This window comes from Chinchilla lanigera, unplaced genomic scaffold (assembly GCF_000276665.1).
Source record: "Chinchilla lanigera isolate Chin_1 unplaced genomic scaffold, ChiLan1.0 scaffold00039, whole genome shotgun sequence".
In the NCBI taxonomy this organism is placed as follows: Eukaryota; Metazoa; Chordata; class Mammalia; order Rodentia; family Chinchillidae; genus Chinchilla; species Chinchilla lanigera.
The window spans coordinates 7,969,246-7,991,516 of NW_004955440.1; the positions used below are offsets into that span (position 1 = coordinate 7,969,246).

Consider the following 22,271-nt stretch of genomic DNA (forward strand, 5'->3'; position numbering starts at 1 on the left):
AAGACCATGTCTCAAAAAATAATAATTAATAATAATAAATTAGTAGTGACAGCTACTGACCTTGAACATTTGTTACACAGTCATATTCACAGTAGTTTTTCTTTTAGTTTTAACTAGTATATAGAAACATTTAAAAATCCTCAGCTTCTATTTTTTTCATGGACCCCTTCTAATGCACCCATAAATTCTTTTGACTCTGGTATCATACATATTAGGAACAAAACACCAATCCTAACCCTATCTTCTCTTACCATACATGAAATGCTTCAAAATGCTATCATCTCTCACCTACATTATTCTAATGCTCTCTAGTTGGTTTTCCTACTTCCTTCTTATGTTTTTGTATTCCAACCCAATTACCAAAATTATGCCACTAAAACCTGGGGTAAATCAGATCAGTCCTCTACCTAACACCTCAAAAGTTTTCTATTTCAATGAAAATGAAAGTCAACCCCTTTATGATGGCTTGCAAAAGTTCTGCATGATTTGTATTTTAATTCTTTCTGTAATTTCATCTCTTTTATCTCTGTACTAGGCTTACCCTTGTTTCTCTCACTCCAGAAATATTCTTTACCATTGAGAAAACAGTTAAACAGCCATTTAGTAGTCCCATCTATTTTCCTGGAATAATCACCCACTTAAATATCAGATTCCCGATTTGCTCACCTCACAAAGCTTACCATTCAGCTGTTATATTTCTGGCAAAGACTTTGCTTACCACTATGTCTTCTAAAAATTGCTAATCTCTACACTCTTTAAACAACTTCACCATTCTATTTCTCTTATTACCATGAAAGATAGAACACATGTGATGTATATTTTTCTGATTCATTATCTACTTCTATTGCTATGTTTATAATCTCTAGAAAAAATAATCTAGAACACAGTGGTGAATAAATACAAATTTCCTGAGAAAGTGAAAAAAATACATGAGAGTCTCACATGCCAGGGTTCTTAAAAAATTTCATAAAATGTAACAAAATTTTGTTTTCTAACCTATGAAGGAAATATTTGCATTTTCAAACAATTTTGTAAACACCATTTAATCTTTCTTCAAGTAACAGATGCTAAAAGTTGTATAAGGTAGGGAAGAGGAAAACGCATATTCTATGAGCAATACAATTAAACAAATCTAAAGCTTTAAAGCCCTATTGTTTAGTGTTCCTCATCATTTCCATTGGAGTATGGGTGTCTGGCTCTAGTGTTTCCCTCAGACAGAACTTTACAGTGAAGATATTTTGGGATCTTCCCTCAGAAGCATCTTCCCTCAGATGATGCATCTCAAGGTATCCCACGAGGAATTGAATTTTTACCCCAAATAAATGATCTTAATCAAGCCATAGAATTTCACTCTAACTTCAGAAAAGACAGTAATTATTTTTGATTTAATAAAAGAACAAACCCAGCAAAGCAAGCAACAATATACAAGGAGGTCTACCATGCTTCTGGAGACAAACTTAGTAGTCCAATAGCTTATTGCCAATGGATGCAACAGACTTATCTGACACTGCTTGAGTTTACACCAAAAACAAAACAGAAACAAAAGCTTCAAATATGATAAGACATTTCCATAAAAAATATTTTCAGAAACTAAGAAATATTGTGAAGCATCTCTGCTGAATGCAAATTGTGTATTTACTGAGCCTGGAGAGCCAGTTGGCTTCTCCTAATCTCTCACATCTATCTGGAGACTGAACTGCACTTGCCCCTGCGATTCCTTTATTCAGAGGTCCAGATGTGGTCTCTTTTCTACACTCAGTTTTGTCATTTTCCAAGTGACCTTGGAACTCTTGAAATCTGTAAGATCACAGATTTCGCAGTTTAGTGAGGAGTCTTAGCGGGCTGTTTTATCAGGCTAACAAAGATATGCTGACATGAATGTCAGTGCTGAAGGTATTCATTCGACAACTAAAGTGAACTTTAGTGAAACTGCCTCTTAGTCAAAGTGAACCCCTATTGAAAACTTCTATGCTGTGAAGCTTTATGAGGAAATCCAGATTTAGACTACCATTTCTTATCTAGTTACTAGTCAGTAAATTTAACTGTGTCATAAGCATTCTTTGGAGAAAGGTTGATGTATGAAGGAGTGCTGAAATTCACCTGAGAAAATGAGATAAGAATGGATTAATAGTCAAAGCAGACAATTTATTTGACACATTTAATCAATTCATTTGATTTTGTAGCTGTATTTTTAATGAATTAGATGCTTATCTTAATAGAAAACATATAACCTGTCAATTTAAAGGCTCAAGTAAATAAACCACAAGTAAAAAGAAAGCCAAGTAATTCATAAACTCGCATGGTTCAATTTCATAAAGGAAATTTAAAAAATACTAATGGCAGCTTTGAGATAGGACACCAATATTTATCTATAATATTAGTTGTGAAATACTCTACTAAAGTAATATTTATGTGTTTCTGGTAATTATTAACTATAACTTCCCTATTTACATATATTAACATAGGAATGAGAGAAGCCTTTGAAACACAGGAATCCACAAAATTTATCCAGATCTAAAGACACAAATCTTTAGACATATGATCCCAGTCAACAGAGCCCTGGCAAAGATGACTGCATTTCCACCTGAGTTGCTCATCCTGAAGTCAATCTTTCACTGCCAACGAAGAACACCATTAGCTTGGGTAATAAGAGTAGAAGCCTGGCCAGAATAAATGTGATGTTTCTATCTGATGTAATTTTTAGAGACTGTGGGCAATTTTCCCAAGGGGATGATTGGAAAACATACTAGATGACTTTAGTCAAAAGGATACCTAAATAAACACTTGCTGAGAGGGAATGAACATTAACCTTTCACACAGGAGATATTAAAACATAGGAAAGCACTCTGCTAACACTCTACCTTGGGGAATAAAGACTTAGATTAAAAAAGCCTGTCAACAAATTCACAATGGAAGGGTAGAATTGCTTGCATCCTATGTGTATATGTTGATGGTATTAAAATAATGTATTTTCTCTTCAGAGTTAGAGAGTTATGTATTTGCACTGTGTGTAGTGCATTTGCCCCCCAGAAATGTGTTTTATTAACCAATGCCACAAAAACTTGAATCCTGATTTCAAATTGTGGATTAAAGAGAGGGACATGGAAATATGCAAAAGCTCATTGATGAGGTTCTTAAAGACACGTATTTAAATTTCAAGCCAATGTTGCTAAATCCTTGCAAGCACAGCCGCTGTTCACAGTCAAGAACACAGTAAAATGTATTTAGAGCCTTATAGCTTGATTTACATATATTTGGTTCCAAATAGATGCTTGCAGTGTAAGGAAAAATGCATTTTAAAAGTTTCAAATTTTTGGTGTGGCGGTGCACACCTGTAATCTCAGCACTCAAGAGGCTGAGGCAGGAGTATCACTACGAATTCAAGACCAGCCTGAGCTACAAAGAAGGCCAGCCTGAACTGCATAGCGAGACCCCATCTCAAAAAGACAAAAGCAAAGAAAAGAAAACAAATTTTCGGTTACTTCTTTCAATAATAAGATTACTAATTTACCTCGTTTCCATTTAAGTGATTCAATTTATGGATTCAAATACAAATAAGTATAATCCTACCAAACATTACATTTTTTTCTAAAATATGACCAAATTAGCTAGGCATGGTGGCACACACCTGTAATCCCAGCACTTGGAAGGCTGAGGCAGGAGGATTGTTGAGAGTTTAAGACCAGCCTAGGCTACAAAGTGTGCTCAAGGCCAGCTTGAACTGCATAGCGAGACCTTGTCTCAAGAAGACAAAAAAAAAAGTAAAAACAATAAAATATGACCAAATTGATTTCCAGAATTTTACTCAACTATTCTTTTATGAAAAAAAATCTCTTTACTATAATTAATGATATTAAGAGCAAGGATATATTGTCATATGTAAGAACCCATTACATTTTATGAGAAAAAATATTTGGATTAAATATGGAAAATATGGACTAAAATGATACTGTATTGGTTAAGAAAATGTATGTAACCATATCTGTGCTGATTTACTTTGTATTACCTTTTAGTGTCATAATGTATTTATGTTGAACTGTTCTTTTATTCAGCAATTGTTCATTATTTATAGATGATGGACATTTAACTATGATTGAAAAGACACAGTGTAAGTAAAACAGCCTGCCTCAAGAGAGACATCATCTAGTGGAAAGATTAAAGTATGTTTGCCAAAATCTATACTTTTATAATCAGGTTGATTCTTTCATAAAAGATGTGTAGTATCATTAAGTTTTTAAAAAATGGTTAGATATATCTGTTTAGTGAAGTCAAAAAATTCTTTGTGATGAAATCTGACCTTAATTTTGCCTAAATGAAAGAATTTAACATGCAAAGGTGAAGAAAATCAACTCAGGTGGAAGAAATAACTTTGACCCAAGTATGGATATGGAGAAGACTAGAATGTGCTGTAGGCAAACTGATCAGTTTTTTAGCTTTCTGGAGAACATATAAGACTGAAACAGAGCGCCTGCCTGGCAAGCGCAAGGTCGTGAGTTCAGTTCCCGGTACTGGAGAAAAACCAAAAAAAAAAAAAAAAAGACTGAAACAGATACCTCATACTTATACTAATGGCTAATACTAATTAAATTCAAATGTAATACATGCTGCCCATTTATTTACTAAATTTACCCCATAACAGCAGTATAAGTCAGATGCCAGTATTATCCGTATTATATAGTTTAGAAAACTAGGATATACAGATGTAACTTAAGATCACACAGGCACAGAACAACGCAACTGGACTCAAAGCCAGCAATACCTAAGAAATCTGTTAACAAGCTATGTAAGTTATTAAATATAAAGATTATGGACATTTAAGTTGGGGTACAGCAGAAAGCCAGTGGATAATTTTAGAAATAGGTATTTTATAATGAGATCAAAGCTGTACCTTAAGAAAGTCAAATCAGAAATAATATATGGGATAGTAATGTATTAGTAGATTATAGTAAGTAAGAGGTAAAATATAGCTGGATGGATACATTTCTCATTTAACCTTCTAAAGTGTCTAGTTCTGCTCCTACTTATTAAGTGATGCACCATAAATCATGCAATACTGTAAAAGAGAACACGAAAGCTTTTTACACTACCTTGGTCCTAGAGCTCTGGAGTGAGTGGGAAAGATGGAAAATGAGAGGAAAATAGAACTTTGTTCCTATTTAGAGAGATAGTAGTACGGAATGGCTATATGTGGTATCATTCCACTGGAGACAGAGATCATTAGAGCAATGTAACCCCCAGAGAGTCCTCAAAAGTCTTCAAAACAAAAATATAATGAAACGCTCTAAATGCTTTTACACAGGAACCTTTACATAGTCCCTAGAGAATGATGTCATCTTAATTACAAAAAGATAATGCGATATTATGAAGACTTGACAAAGACATCAAATAATGGGCTTACTGAAATAGAAATGTCATTTCATGTTCAAGAATATGATCATACAAACCTAAAGTGGGAGGTAGTGGCTTCTTTAGAGATCAGATGGTGCAACGAAGTAGAAACCAAATTGTGGTGACTGCCGGATTTTGGCAAGGAAGAAATTAGAGTAAAAGATTATTTGGAAATTTTAGATTTGGGTAATGAAAAAAATAATCATGCCATAGACATAATTAGAAAAATGGTGTCAATTTTAAGAGGAGATAATAAATTCAATGTTGGCACAGTAGTGAACTGGTTAGAACTATGTTTTGTAATTTCATCTTTGGCATGGTAAATCTCACCAGTAGACCAATCCAAATTAGCCATAGACCTTAAAACAATTTAATCATTTTTCCACTGAGACCTTACTAGTCAAGTATTGGTACCATTTAAAAGAGACTATTTCAATTTAGAATATCCTAATTGACAAGCAACACAATATATTGTTTATCTGAATGGAGACATTGAAAGTGCCTTTGAATTTGTAAATCTGAAGTTCAGTGGAACAGCTAAGACCAGAGCTAAATATTGAAACTCTCAGTCTCTAGATATTTTTGAAAGTCAGAGAAGAAAGCATATTTTTAAAACCATGATACAGGCTGAAGGGACCTAGGAAGTCAACGTTAAGAGGGAAGAAATAGATAATAATCAGTTCTGAATCACGCCAAAAATGCTAGCAAAATGACAGCAGTGCAGCAGATAATTGAAAAAAAAAAAATCCAGTAAGACAAGAACAGGGGCTGGGGATTTAGCTCAGCAGCACAGCCCCTGCCTGGCAAGCAAGAGGTCATGAGTTCAATTCCCAGTATCAAGAAAAAAAAAGTTTCAAGACAAGAACAAAATTCTAGGATACTAGTGCTTTAAAAGAAACAGCATTCAAGAGGAGACTTTCAGTTCATTGGTAATGACAAATATTTGACTAATTAGCAAATGGAAGTCATTGTTTACCTCCCCCAATGATGTGAATAATAAAAATAATATTAAGACCCATGGGAGTGGCTTCAACAGAGTTGGAAATGTGGAGAGAAGACAGTTCACTCTGTGGGTATTTCTATTGTGGGATAAGAAAAATAGTGCAGTAGTTGGAGAAAATATGAGGTTAACGACAGGTGTTACGTCATCTTTGTAACACACATGTGTGTTGATGGGAATTATGTGGGAGAAAAGAAAATCGTAGTGAGTTAAAGGAAAAAGAAGACAGTTATGACTGACTGTCCTTTAAACAAATGAGGGCATATGCGTTTGGAATACAGTTGCAGGAATGATCTTTAATAGGAAAGAAATCAGTTTGTTCATCAACTCAAATTAGAGCAAGGAGAAATGTTTAGTTCTAAATTCACACAGAAGGTAGAATATTAGAGTTAGCGTGAGGATGTTCTATTTAATTGCATTTATCTGTTCAGATTAATATGAAATAAGTTGTTTTCAGAATGAAGGGAGAATAAAGAGGAAGGAGATAGATACATGAAAACTCATTATCGATAAAAGGGAAAAAGGAAAGGTTATGTAACCTATTTCACTGTTTCTGAGGGCACTGCCGAAGGATGTAAATATACGGCCTGTATTTAAGATCACAATTTTCTGCATTGCTGTTACAGAGACAGATTAAGTAGTTTAAGTACTTAATGATGAGGACATACCTAACTTGTGAAGAACTTACTAAGTATAGTCTTTGTAACTTAACATTCTAAATAACCAGACTATTAAGATATAATTTATCTAATAATTTGGCCATTAACGCATTTTCTGGAAGACACAAGTAGAATTTATGCTGAATGAGTCCAAGTACTAAGAAGCAATGTTCACATACATTTAAAATAAAATTGCTGCAACATTTTCTCTTCTCAGAACTAAAATGACTCCAGGCAGCTTGACTACAGGGAATGTGGAGAATATTAGTCATCTCAACTAAGGGAAAGTATGGTCTCTGGAGGGAGATGTGCCCAGGGGCTATTTTTTTTTAACTGTTATTATTACTACACATTTTTTTCAATTTTTATTGATTGCAATTGATACAAGAGATACCTCGAAGGCTCTCTGGAAAATGAATTTGTTTTATAACAAAAGACAAAATTATTCTGTCTAATTCTCAGGTTTTATGTATTTTTCAAATCTGACTTTTTCAGTAGGGATGAGCTACTATTCTTTTACTCCCAAATAGAGGAATGGACATATTACATATATGTGTACATGTTTGCCTGTTTTATTTTGTACATTTTTTCTTTATTATTCATGTGATTGGTTCAATATGTACTTAATTATAGAGCAAGATATGCTGTATAAAAACTATTTTGGAAATTGTTAATTTGATAGCTATTTAAAAACATTAAATAGCATGCTAGAAATGTGTGTCTATCTATCATGCCATGGTATAAAAACAAAATGTATAATCAAATTTAGAGCCTGTGCATATAGGTGTGTAATTTTAACACCCAAATAAATCCTCAGGTACATTACAGTGAAGGTATAAACTATGAAGAATGTCAAAGATATGCAGTTTTTCAATGTCTTATATTTTCTTAAACTGTGGGTAAATGAAAGGTGTGATGACACATAAGAAACCACGACTGTATTTTCGTATCAATCCTGCAACTTTGTTGCTGAAAAAAAAATTACAGATATCAAAAAGGTTGCTAGACTGTGAAGATGATGTTCCCTAGCAAAAGCAAAAAAAAAAAAAAAAAAAAAAAAAAAAAACAAAGTATCGGTACTGCTCATTAAGTAAGGGGAAAATGTAATTTGGGTAAGGAAAATTCATCAGAAATTCTTGACTTTCTTTTCTATGCAATTTAATCTCCAATTTAGTGATGATCTTCAGAAGACATGGGGTATAAATACTGTAATTCAATTAAATAGAAAAATACTTTCAATAGCCAGGCAAAAAGGCCAAAATTACAAAGACAGTCTGGGTAGCTTTATAACTCTTAAACTATAGAAATTCAGTAATATAATCTGATTACTGATAGGAGTGCTTGTCCTCCAGCAGTACTTGTGTAGCTGACAGTCAGCTGTTTTAGGGTATTATGCCCAGGTGAAGTAGAGATACTGGCAGAAAGTTTTAGAGAGCTGTGCACACAATTCTCTGAAGTCAATACTATAGCAAAATTAGAGTCGGTCCTGAGTAAAAAAGCAAAAGCAGAGAAAAAAATTCCTTTGAATCTTTATCAGACTTCTGACTGCTATTCTTGGCCCACAACATTTCAGTACAGTCACATTACCAAGTGGATGATAGGATACTCTAGACAGAGAATTCCCCCACTTTACAGGAATTCGCTCTTCTCCCACAGACAGAATAAGCCCTAACAGCAAACCACAGGTAATTCCTCTACCTCAAAAAAGAGAATATAACTTATCTAATAAATGATGTTAAAGTATCCCTAAGAGTTTGAATTAAAAGGCGCAGAAAGTTATTTTTTATTTCTCTTTTCTGTCTTTTAAAAGTTGTAGCAAGGAAAACAGCAAGTAGTATGAAAACCTTCTCTTCCTATTGCTGTTTAGTGCTGTAATTCCGTGGGGATTATGATTACTGTTCTTACAACTAGGAGTTGTAACGTCTAAACACTTTTTTCCCTAATCAATGAACAGCAAAATAGAAGCTGTAATGGAAGTTATTTAACATGCTTTTGCCTCTCATTGCTATAGTTGCTCCATAGCAAAGAGATATAATCTTTTTTAGGGCACCATTTGATGCACTGCTCTACAGTGACGTGCATAAAATTTAGTGTTCTTCACATTGCTGCTGCTTCAGTACAATCAGTAGATCCCTCGTGGTTAGAAAGATTTTGTATCTTAGGTGCAAGTTCCTGCCTTTGGGAAATGGTTAGGACACTGAGAAGTACAGTAGAGGGAGCCTGAATTTATGCAGAACACCACTGCCAACAGCTCACCCCTCCCCCTATTCCTGGATCTACAGGAGCCAGCTTTCATCTCTGCTTTACCACTTCCAGCATTCATTTCCACAGCAAAGCCAGCTTAAATCAGTTATGGGGAAGAAAGCTAACTTCCCCCAAATCCTTATATTTCCAATTTATCACGGCATTATGAGAAATCTAGTCTGAAAACACAAAGTAAAGCCATACAGGAATTTTTACTGGGTGTCCACCAATGGTTGTTTTCAACTTCTTTCCAAATTAAAAATATCTTCATATTGAATTAGAAAAGTACCAACTGTTAGTGTATATGGCATTCCAGAGTGATGACTGTTATATCACGATGATTGTTATTTCATGTCTTCTCCTATACCATAGAACTATTCAAGTGGGTATATTTAAAGTTATTTTCAGAAAATGTATGTTGCAGACATCCTTTCTTTTGGTAATTACTCAGTTAAGAAATACACATTGTGAAGTACAGAGGTGGATGAGATTGTCTTTCTACTCTGAAATGAATGATTATAATATTTTAATAGTAGGAGTCGATCTTATGAAATGTCAAAATTCTGCATTACATTAGTCCATAGGAACGAAAAAGTTTCCTGCCTAACATTAATCTCTCTTCCATCTGTCACAGTGCCTAAAATCCACTCCCTCCACTCCAATTACTTCTTAAAGGTGCTCCTAAGGCTTATGAATATTACTTGGGTGCGAGCACTATATTGCAAAGTTGGAATAACCAATTAATTTAGATTGGTTTACCTAATTACCGTCACTTGTCACACTGAAAATAAAGCCTTACAGCATGCTTTGCAGTGAGTAGTTGAGAGATACTATGGTACTAATTTAGGCCACACCCTGTTAGACCTTTGTAAGAGCTTCTCAGCCAATTGACCTCTAAAACCCTACTTCTTCCAGTATTTCTTTTTTTTTTTTTTGGTTTTCCTCCGGCACCAGGAACCGAACTCACGACCTTGAGCTTGCCAGGCAGGCACTTTGCCGCTGAGTTAAATCCCCACCCCATTCTTCCAGTATTTCTGATTGTGTCGTTCATCTTGTAGAGCCTTTGCAGAACCTGCTTCTTCAGTGTATCACGTAGACTTGATATTGTTATGTTGTTCTAAGTCTAGAGATCTTTTACACAAGTCTACACTTAGATCGTCTTCTCTCGCCTTCCCAGTTTCTCAGGATCCCCAGCAGCTGACAGCTCTGGAACTACTTAAGGGAGTATCAGTTATTTTAGTCTGGCAGAATAAAATTGTAGGTAAAAGCAAAAGAGGGGGCCAATCTTAGCCAGCCAGCCAAAAGCATTGGCCAGTTGTCCAAAGACAGTAATAGTAAGACTAAAGACAAGCAGGCTTTAATTTATAGCCTTCTACTAACAGAAGTTGGACATAAAACACTATCACATAATACAAAACTTGATTAAAGGGAAGTTAGAAAAAACTAGATGGAGTATCATGTATAATCATCTGTGCCATAAACTGGCACAAAATTTTAAAACCTGCTTTACTAAGTAGAATTGTATAGATATCAAAAGCCAAAACTTTCCTCTGGTCTATTTGCTATAAATATGAAGAAACACAAACAAATCCTTTAATTTTCCTCTTAAATTCTACAAATGAGTTGATTCAAATCCCCATGTGACCTTTAGAATTAGTGTTGTTATACAGTTGTGCCCATATTACTAGAAACTTATTTCCCTGATGCTCTAAAGTACAACATTCCCCAGGAATTCTGCATTTTTCAACCTCTGTAGGTCAATATTGTTGCCAAGCTAAGAACCAAAAGATGAAGCTATTTGTATATTTCATTATCTATGCTACAGACATCAAATTTCCCTGTTGTAGTAAGACATTATCATGTATCATTCCTCTCTGCTATCAGTCTATTTTTGTCAGATAACCTCTTTGTGTGAATGAGGAGTGCTTCCTTGTTGTATGAGATTTATCATGTTACACTCTTCTAGTGTAATCACAGAGATATTGTGTGGATCAATATAAATAGCAAAGAACACGACTTCTACTACTTTAGTCCATCAATATTTTAAATCAAAACTCTCAGTGGTGAGAAAAAGTGGATCATATAACACGAACTGATTTTTCTCAAGGATTGCTTCCCCAAAACAAATAGGGCTTCATCACAAAGGCAATAATTGAAGGAAGTAAGAAGTGCTTCTTTCTTTGTGATTTTGCATATAAATAACTTGAATAAATTATTAATGACACTATCTCAGGGAAATCATTGAGCATAACATGTGGTTATGTGTAAAGGGAGCAGACAGCAGCAGCTTGGTGAGAAAACCCAATGTTTCCCACGATGTGCCCTGAGAGAAACAATCCCATCCCATGCTTAAATTGCCAGTTGTTAATAAGGCGGAGGATGGGCGCTTAGTAATTTGTCAAAACAACATAATTTGAGGAAGCGTACATGAAACCAGGTTAAACAGAAGTTGGAAAAAAGAAACTAGATGGAATATCATGTATAATATAACCCTCTACTATTCCCAAGCTAATTCAGCATGCAAAAAATTAGCATTCTCTGATTGTTATTAGTGAATTTTAAAGTTATAAGTAATCAATACATCAATGGTACTTAGTGTTTAATGTAGGCTAAAAATTACATAAAAACTACAAGGTTTATTTGTGGGTAAGATGTAAAAGGCAGTTTTTTTTTTTTTTTTTTTTCTTTTGCTTTTTGTCTTTCTGAGACAGGGTCTCCCTATGCAGTTCAGGCTGAACTTGAGCTTACTTTGTAGCCCAGGCTGGCCTCGACCTCACAATGATCCTCCTACCTCAGTCTCCAGAGTGCTGGGATTACAGTAGTGCACCACCACGCCAGGCATAAAAAGGCAGTTCTGAAGCATGAAATTCAAACAGTGAAGAGTAGAAAACGCTTTTTTAGTAACTTTAATTAAAAAGATAGTTCACTCCTTTTTTTTCTCTCTTTCCTTTTTCCTCCTTCCAGCACCTCTCCTTCCTTTCCTCTTTTACTTTCTTTTTGATATTATGTTGGAAAAATCATGTAGTAAGCAACTAAATATATAAATGAGTTAATTTCAAATGGTAGTGCTATGAAGAATATAAAACTGAAAATAAGCTAGCAATACACAGAGAGAGAGAGTATATATTTAAATAGAATGGTTTAGGAAGATCATTTTGCATGCTCATATTTCAGCTGAGAATTAAATGTTAAGACATAGACATTAATATAAACATCACACTGTAGGCAAAAAACTCACCAATCAACAAACAAAACAGCCCAGCCAATGTAATGACTTCAAGGTAAGATCAGTACTGCTCAAGAAAGCAAAGAAAATGAGCACAGCTCACGTTGACAAAGGAAGGACAGAGTAAGGACAGAGGGGACCAGAAGGGCAACTGCACCAAATCGTTATGCTGTCATTGTCCTGTGAGTGGCTCACATTTTATTCTCAGGATGACTTAAAATTGTTCAGAAGTTTAGGGAAGAGAACAACATGACCTGGGTTATGGTTTAGCAGATTACTTTAATGTGGAGCACGAATTTTGGAGGCAATGCAAATTCTGTTAGGAATACATTAAGAACTCTTTTTGCCAAAGTCCAGAAAAAAGATGGGTGATTCCAATCGCTTAATTCTTCACTTTTGAATAGGTTTTGCTACTTAGAAACTTTCTGCAGCAGAAAAACTTTTATAGTAACCAGCGACAACTGAAGGATGTGTTCCGGATTTCTAATTATGGACGAGTGCATTAAAATGAAGGAAATTTTCTAATGGAAAGGAATTGTAAAATGAAAAGAAATTTTGAAAAGACAAAACACATCATAGCTTACCAGCTTTGGCCTTGCAAGACCTGTTGTTTGGTTGCATTATGTAGCCCTCTACACACCCGCAGGCATAGGAGCCGTGCGTATTCACGCAGGTCTGGCTACAGGTTCCATAAAGAGCACATTCATCTTGATCTAAAAGGAAAAGCAGCATTATTTTATGCAGCTTTATTCTTGGGCACTTTATTTCTCCTTGAGGAAAATATGTATATTTGAAATTTGGAAATACAGTATTGTTTTAAAGAGAGCTCATAACTATAATCCTTCCAAAGTCACACTAACTGAAAGCCAAGTTCATCATTGCCTTGATAATTACAGAAAGAAAATATCAGATTTAATAACAAATCATGTATTATAAAAAACCTTTTATTTATGTTTGTGATTGGCAGGGTAGAAATCCTAGGAAACTTTTAAAAGTACAAAATGCATTGTAATAAGTATTTGTTAAATAGTTCCAGTGCTTAAAATATTGACTTTTTCACTGTTAATAAAAAATTAGTCTAGAGGCTGGGGATTTAACTCAGTGGCAGAGCACCTGTCTGGCAAGTGCGAGGTCATGAGTTGGATTCGTGGTACTGGAGAAACCCCCCCCAAAAAAAAAAACAAAAAAAAAAAACAAAGAATTATTCTAGTAACGTGATTTTTGAGTCACACATTAAATAAGAGATCTGAGCTACACTATATAAATCATCACAACTAATTTAAAAAGGGGAAAGTATTGAGAATTATTAAACCCAGAATTTTATCTTCATTACATTTAATTTTGATGTTTGTGATCCTCCTTGTACTAATTTGTTTTATCCTTTCTGTATGTTTTCTTTCTCTAGCATCTGGTTAAAACTTTGTAATCAGTAGGTGCTCAATGATGCTTCACTGACCAGAAAAATAAAAAGACATCTTGTCAGAAGTTAATTATGTAGATGAAAGTAGTCTGTCCTGTGCCCTAAACACAGTCCTAATCTCTGAAGAAAACAGAATTGCAAAAATATGTGTCCTCTGCTACATAAGACAAGTCTCATGGAATGTCACAATGGTGCCATACACTGTCTTATAATGAAACACACTCTAGTTATGAAAACTACTCAGAGTTGTTTAGGAATGAAGTCATAATATTATGTGAAAACTTTATTACTTCAAAGAATAATCTGGACTTTGAAGAATAATCTAGATTTTCTTGGACAAAAAAAGTAAGTGGGAGCATGATTAAAGATGGAAAGCAACACTTCAATTAAATAAAATACCATGTAAAAGGCCTTGGGATGGCATACTGAGAGTGTCATGGAGGCATAGAGTTGAGGAAATGAGGGTGCATCAGAGAAAGTGGAAAGAGATTAGGTCATGAAGTGCTTGGGAGGCCACTTAAAGGAGTAACGTGTATGCTAAGCCAAGGTGCCGTACACTGCACAGAGACGAAGAAAGCATCGGTCAGAGGATCCATGTGATCAGGTGGGTATTATAAAATGTATGACAAAAAGAAACACGGATGAGTGCAAGGAAGGGATCGTGCAGTTAAGTGCAAATGGCAGAAAGCAAACTGCACTTTGAAGCATATTTTGAATTACGGAAAAGGCAGTAAAAATGGCAAAAAGGGAATGAACTCAGAAGTTAGAGACCTACAATAGACTGCTGGAAGGCTGAGGCAGGAGGATTGCCACAATTTTAAGGACAAACTGGGCTCCATAGTGAATGCAAGGCCAACCTAAACTATTTAGCAAGACCTTGTCTCAAAAAAAAAAAAAATAGAATAGATAAGTTTTGAAAATTGATTGGGTATGACCAAAGTGAACAGTGACTCAACTTTCAATTAGAACATATGGAAAGAATAGATTACGGCAGAGATATCAGGGAAGGAGTAAATGAGTTTGATTTGTTTATGTGAACATTGAGATTGCTGTAGGCATCCTTGAGAAAATGTGTAGTAGGCAATTAGAAATATGGGACTGGTAATATATGCAGCAAAGATTGTCCTAGAGAATTTCCTTGTTGTAATGTATACACAGTAGATTAAAAGAAGATGGAGGGGAAGGAGGAGAAGGAGGAGAAGTTTGATTTTCTACAGAGAAACAGCAAAGGAAGAAAAAAAATGTCTGGACAAAACATTCCTAGAGGTCAAAGGGGAGGCAAGAAAAGGAACCCGTGGACACTGACCGGCCTAAGGAACTAAGAAACACCTTAAGGCGCATCGTGTTTAAAAGAGTTACATACAATGAAAAAATTCAACAAAATAAAAATTAAAATTGTCTTTCGGATTTATCATTTGGAAAACTGGTGTAGTGATCTTGGCATAATAGAGAGTTCCTGTGTTGTCACGTGAAGCCTCCTCACTCCAAGTTCGTAACAAATTCTAGCGCATACACAATTGATCTTGTTTGAGTAAATTTCATTCTGTAATTTGAGGGGTTGCTAGGCAAACAGCTGAGTTTCAGCTCTGGTCTGCTGAGTACAGAATGGAGAAAAGCCGCACGTAATCTCAAATGAAACCTGAGTGGAAGGAGTTTATAGTGAAGATAAAGAATGAGATCTGGGAAATGACAGGTACATGGAGAAGACTCTAAAAGTTCTTAGGGGATAAAATTCAAGATCTTAGCCCATCTTAACTGCATCTTAGTGGAAAAGAAATATTTAAAGCTGCTTTACTTAAGTGATAGGGTTGCAAATCAGATAGCAGTGAATGGAGGGATAAAGTAGGATACCAAAGCTGAGAAGGTAGATGAGGTCAGTCCTCGAAGGTCACTGATGATAAAGGGGGAGTGAGGTGGGAATGATGGCTGCGGGATCTAGGAAAAGTTTGTTTTGAATGTTCCTGCTTTTGTTTTCATTTCAGTGTTGGAGAAGTGGGAACATTTATTGAATGTGGTGTGAGAGTAAAGAGGTGATGTTTAAAGATACAGCATAAAATAGTAAAAGTTGATGAATCAAGTTAAGGCAGAAGTTCATTTAGATAGAATTTTCATTACAAATAAAGAAAACAATCAATAAAAAAGTAAACTTCTGAAATGCGAGCAAAAGAAGTATGAGACGGAACAAATACAAATCATGAGAAATAAGTTAATTTAATATCAGATGGTACTTACAAAGTGTATGTTTAGAAAAATAAAGCAATACTAAAGGGAGTCAACTCAGAAAACCTTTTTTAAGAGAATAAAAGACTTAGAGTAAAATTTGGATGTGATCATTGAATGAGTTATACTAAAAATTGCCTGCTCTTAGCCTTCAGATGTTTAAGCGTGTGTCCACATCCTCCGGGGCTTGGGCTGCACCTCTGCAAGCCTCTTGCTTCTCCTGGGAGTAGCTCTGTACTAGGGCAGGGTAGATGCCATCAAGATGGTTCCAGCTCTGGCGTACAACCATTTACAGCTAGGAAACTGGAGAATACTTCCTGGCTTAGCGTATTGGATGATTTTGACACACATAAGTTCAGTGAAACTTTGCTTTACCCTGCTTAATAATTCAAAATATTTCTCTATCCACTTTCACTGAGTGATCATTAGCAAAAAAAAAAAAAAAAAAAGAAAGGCAAGAAAGGAAAAGAAAATAGAAAAAGAGAAAAGAAAGAAAAAAGAACAGAAAAGAAAAATGAACAGATACTAAAACTCTGTTTTAGAGTTTGCTTCTAGGAAAACTCAAACTAAGAAAAAAAACTTACTAAGGGGAAGCAAGAAGGTTGTTGAGCAGAAGAAGAATTTATTTAAATTGGAAGGTTGTGCATTTGATTTGCACTCATGTTCAGAGTGCTCTACTGTGCTATGATAATCTATAGTGGTGGAACACTCATCTGAAGTAGTTTTGGTGTTAGGAAGAGCAGTGTTTGGAATGAAGTCTGAAGTTATACTGAAAGAATATTTTGTTTTGCAGTTGGTAAAATCTAGCCTCTGATTGCAGCAATGATTTTTATACTTTCACAGATATTTTCTCTTTAATATTATTTATTTTTATTTCACCTTTTCTGATGTGATTATGCTATTCAGGAGAGATATGTGATGAATGATTCCTTTTGTTCTTTGTACTTTGGACATACTGCTGTGACACTGATCAAATTCCACAAAATTGGTCACAGTGAAATAAGTATGTCAGAAAATTGAATCCTGCCAACTTTCCTCCTCCTCCTCCTCGTCCTCCTGCTCCTCTATCTTCTTCTCCTTTCAGGGCAGAGAACTGACTGGAATTACAGTTTCAGGGAAGTATAAATGATTCTCAGACCTGGTTATCCAAGAATTCAGAGAAAAACTTCCTTTTCACTGGTGAGTTCCAAAATAATTGCTATGCAATTCTTTATGAATCCTCAACAGAAGAAACAGACTATGTTATTCTTTTCATTAAAATTTTAGTGAATCCAAGATTTAATTCAATTCTAGCCTTGCAAAAGGAACGCAAATCTTGATTCCTACAGGAGAAAATTGTAGTGATTGAGTAAGAAAGATACAATAGAGGTGTATAAACAGACAGGCATATTTTGAACTACAAATTGCAAGCATATCCAATGACACATTTATGTGGCACTATTTATACCAGGCTGACCTCAGTGATTATGAGGGATCTACTGCTGCCTGATTTTTCATAAAGTCAAAAATTTTATGTGCGATCTCCTGACTTTCAAGTGTTGGTTTAAAACAATGTGACACAACTATATCAATTTGTCTCCTTATAGAAGCTTCTGGGAAGGTTAAGGAATAATAAATATTTCACAACATTTGTATTATACACAAAACAAATAAATAATAAACTAAAATTCAAGCCCCAAGAAAGGCAGGGAGTCTCTTCAGGATAACAAAAACACAGCTAGGCAGACCAGAGTTTACCTATCAGCAGTGTTACTGAGAAGTGTGAATTTAAGCAAGTCAATTAGTATCTTAGGATCTCACTTGTGTTGTTTCTGTCAGCAAGATTTTCAAAAATGATTTCCTTAAGGATTCTTTGAACTTTGAGATTCTACATTATGGTTACAGTGATAATTTTAAAACAAAGGTGTGAAATAACTGACAAAGCACAATTCCTTTGGAAAATACTCATGACTGTTTTGAGCAACCAGTGAAGCTATTCCCTGATTTTATATACCTGCAAATTTATATGTAAAAAGATAAAAGAAAGCACCTTTAAAGGTAAATATATACTACACATAAAAATATAATATTATATATACAGTATATTTAAAATATATAGATTGATGATTCGAACTAACTCAGAAGATAATGTATATAACTAGAATACATACATTTTCAGATTACATATACTTGGAGTTAGTCAGAATAATGGAGAAATTACAGAGTTTCTCAGCATAGTAGAGGGAGTTGTTAAGACACCCATAATATTATACATATTTTTTTCATTAATTTATTATTGTTGGTTTTAGAAGAATGAGAGCTGCTGGCTCAACTAGCAATACAAATATCATAAAGAATATTATATGATTAGTAATAATAATTTCAGTTATTTATTCACCTTTCTGATAAATTACAGCAGGATGAGAGGTATAACACACCTAAATGTTAATATGATTAAAAAGGAGCAAACATACTGCTTAAGAAAATGAAATCTACTGTTAAATAAAACATTTCTCCTTGAGCCTCGTGTGGTGGTGCACACCTATAATCTCAGCACTTGCGAGGCTGAGGCAGGAGGATCTTTATGAGTTTAAGACCAGCCTGGGCTACAAAGTGAGCTCAAGGCCAGCCTGAACTGCATAGCGAGACCCTGTCTCAAAAAAAAAAAAAAAAAAAAATTAGCCTTTATGTAATATCTATCTATCTTCTATCTATCTCTCTATTTCTCTATCCATCTATCTATATTATTTCCATTTTTTATATTATTATATTATATTTTTTATATTAGTGCAACATATATTGAAAATCGATTGATTTAAATTCCTATATAAATTTATGTTTGGGGTAAATGTGAATTTATAAATCTCAAGAAATAAAAGAGATACATATTGAGTGTTAAACATGACAGGTGCTCAGAGATTCCAGTTTCTGTTAACTAAGCTTTTCAAAATTTTGATCAGTGTTATAGCTTAGATTTTAAATGTCACCCAAGAGCCCATATCCTGTAAGATTCATGCTTAGTATGTGGCACTAATGAGGCGGCCTTGCAGGAAGCCTTAGGTCATTGAGCACACAGCCTCATACGGGGTTATGGGACCTTTATCTCTTTAGCTCTTTCTTTCTTTGATGGCCATGAGGTGAGCAGGCTTCCTCTCTCATGTGTTCCCACCATGGCGTACTGTCCTGCTACAGGCCCAGGAGCAATGGTCCCAATCCGTCTGGGACCTGAACCTCCAAATGCTGAGCCAAAATAAACCTTTCCCTCTTTTATGTTAATACAATCAGGTATTTTGTAACACTACCAGAAAGCTAACTCACACACATAGAATTATATATCATACACACCTTCACAGCTTCTCCCATCTTCTTTTATTTCAAAGCCATCTTCACAGTAACATCTTGTACTATTTCTGACCATTGCACACTTGTACTGACAATTCAACTGCTGGCAACTGGGTAACAAATCTGTGGAGAAAGATGTAGTTTCCATGTTAAACTGTACATAGTACATTGTTTGAATTTCAATATCATTTAGTACATAACGCTAATAGTACAGTTTTGATTGTTTTTGCAGAATGCTTTGGTGATTGACCTAGAGAACAATACCTGTTGCTTTTAAAATATGATGTTTGCCTCTGTTTGAGGTATCATTAATACAACAACAGATCAATATGTTTGGCTTTCTACTTTTTAGCATATTACTATGTTCAAAGTCACAAATTGCTTCAAATTCTTGTAAATTAAATTATTTCATGAGGAAAAATGTCAACTCAGTGGTTGATATCAGTAATCATGCCTTTTCTATCTGACATATCAATTGATTTTCTATCTTTTCTGAGCTTGTTTTGATTTACCAATCCACATGTAACTTTTGTAGCAATCAATGTAAACATATTGTTTCAATAATTTATTTTTTATTGATGGAAAATATTGTACAAACAATAGGAATAATATATTGCATTATATTTGAACTCTTTCAGAATAAATACATCATTGAAGCAAATGTTAGTAAATCCTGAGAGAAAATTAAGATTCAATTTGATGAATGCATGCAGCAGAGACAAAGGTACAAGAGAAAATACAGTGCAAAACAAATTTCTGACAGGAATAAAATTTGCTTAGCTAGTAAAATATTTGGGAAAACTGCATGACCGACTTTACTGTCTGAAAATAGGATTATTAATTTATTTCAACAACACCCTGTTTTATTCTTTTTCTCTAGGGCCAGAAATAACTATTTTGAGTACTAAAGTGAAGAGATTTAACTTATGTTGTTATTTGCCAGAAGAGTAGTGTGGGGTTCAGAAAATAACTATAATGAAAATTAAATGAACACAATGCCCAATGTAAAAACATCTGGATATTTCAAACTGAGAACTGGATATTTATAATTATCCACAGTATTTCCTTAGTTTAATTATTTCCAACTCTTTCATATGATTATTTATCATATCTAGTCTTCTTAATACTCCAAAGTTCTAAATATTCATCCATTTATGATCTTGTTTCTCACTTCTCACTTCTTTGACAATCAATTTGAAGAGATTTTCTAGGATTACTCTCAGTTTCTACCAAGCTATGCACACTTTCGTTCCCCTTTCTTTGAAAATTTACTTGAACTCCTAATCTAAGCTCCCACATTGCCTCCTGGCATACACCCCAGGTCCTGTCATATACTGTAGTGTATTAAGCAGTGGTCAACTTGTAACACCCAGCTGAACAGAATCAGCATGGTCCTGGGTGTGGAAAGCCCACATGAGGATGGTTGCCAATAGCCTGAAAAAGAGAACTGAAGGGGAAGATGGTGTGCGTTGATTCTCCTGGACAAGCTTGTCACACTGGTTTTCCTGATATGAACTTGGTTGTTCTCATTGTCGGAGGAGCCCAGTCCTCACTGTCACTGAGGATGGCTGCTGCTCTCTTTGGGGGCGCTCTGGTCCTTACTTTGAGCATTGCTTCCTGGCTCCAGTGCAGAGCCCTCAGCCTGCTGGTACAGATCCTTCATCCCACTAGTTCGGATTTTCTAGCTTCTAGCACTGACCTTTGGCCCTTCCTTGGTGCAGACTTGCATGAGGCATTTTCATGGGCTCTAGGCTTCCAGCTGCACTCATGGAGGACATTACCGTAGGCTCTAGGTTTTCAACTGTACTTGTGCAGGACATTGCTGTGGGATCCAGGCCCTCCGCTGGTTTCTCTGGGTCCTTAGTGTGTGGACAGATCTCCTAATCTCTTGCATTTACTGTTTGGGTAATTATTATAAAATGATACTATGACTTATGTATCCTGTATTAAATCTTTTCCCTTGTAAACTCTAACTACAACACATATGCAAGTATATCATTCAAGTTGTTATCTGTGTCCCCTCCTAATCATCATTTGTTCCATTTATATCAGTTCAAGGATAGCAAACTAATTTCCCGCGCTATTATTGTAAATTAATTTTCATTGGATAACTGTCAGACACATTCTTTATATACTCTATGGTTGCTTTCATAATATCTCAGGCTCTATGGCTGAAAACGTCTAAGATATTTCCTACTGCCTTTTAAAGAAGTTTCTGATGCATTAATGTATTAATTCATTCTTAGGGCTGAGCATGCTCTTATTTATCCCAAACTTACAAACAGAAACCCTGGATCTCACTTCTTCTCCTAGACACTACTGTCTACTTCATTCATTGCTTTTTATAACGAAAAACAAGAAAGAAAAAAGAAAACCTTCCTACCCTCTTTCTTTTCCTCCACTTCTACCATAAACCAGTCACCATCAAGCTTTTTTCTCCATTGCTCTACAGAAACTGTTTATGCAAATGTCGCTACCATCCGCCATCTTGATCATGTCTCGCCACTCAATCTTATTCAATTTATCAGCAGCATTTGACAGTGGATAACTACGTTTTTTGGTTCGTATTCTAATACATTATATTCTTAGTTTCCTCTTATATCACAGTCTCCTCTATAGGGTCCTTCCTTTTGCTGTTCGTCTAAGCTGAAGTGCTCCGGGACAGAAACTATGGTCTTGTCTGCCAGTATTTCACTTGCGCTCTCAGCAAGACCCATGATTTCCACTCTATCTGGAACAGAATTGCTACTTTGAAACCGAGCTGCACCTCCTCAATTTCTAATTTTACTACGC

General features: G+C 35.1%; 1 protein-coding gene across 1 annotated transcript in view; it reads right to left on the minus strand.

Annotated features, from left to right (window-relative positions):
• Lrp1b (low density lipoprotein receptor-related protein 1B) overlaps nt 1-22,271 on the minus strand; it is a 1,427,040-nt gene that overhangs the window by 920,719 nt on the left and 484,050 nt on the right. Inside the window, exons 4-5 of the mRNA XM_013517439.1 lie at nt 19,482-19,601; nt 13,102-13,230 (exon numbers count right to left, since the gene is read on the minus strand). Coding sequence (XP_013372893.1) covers nt 13,102-13,230; nt 19,482-19,601 — 249 coding nt within the window. The remainder of the gene's footprint in view (nt 1-13,101; nt 13,231-19,481; nt 19,602-22,271) is intronic.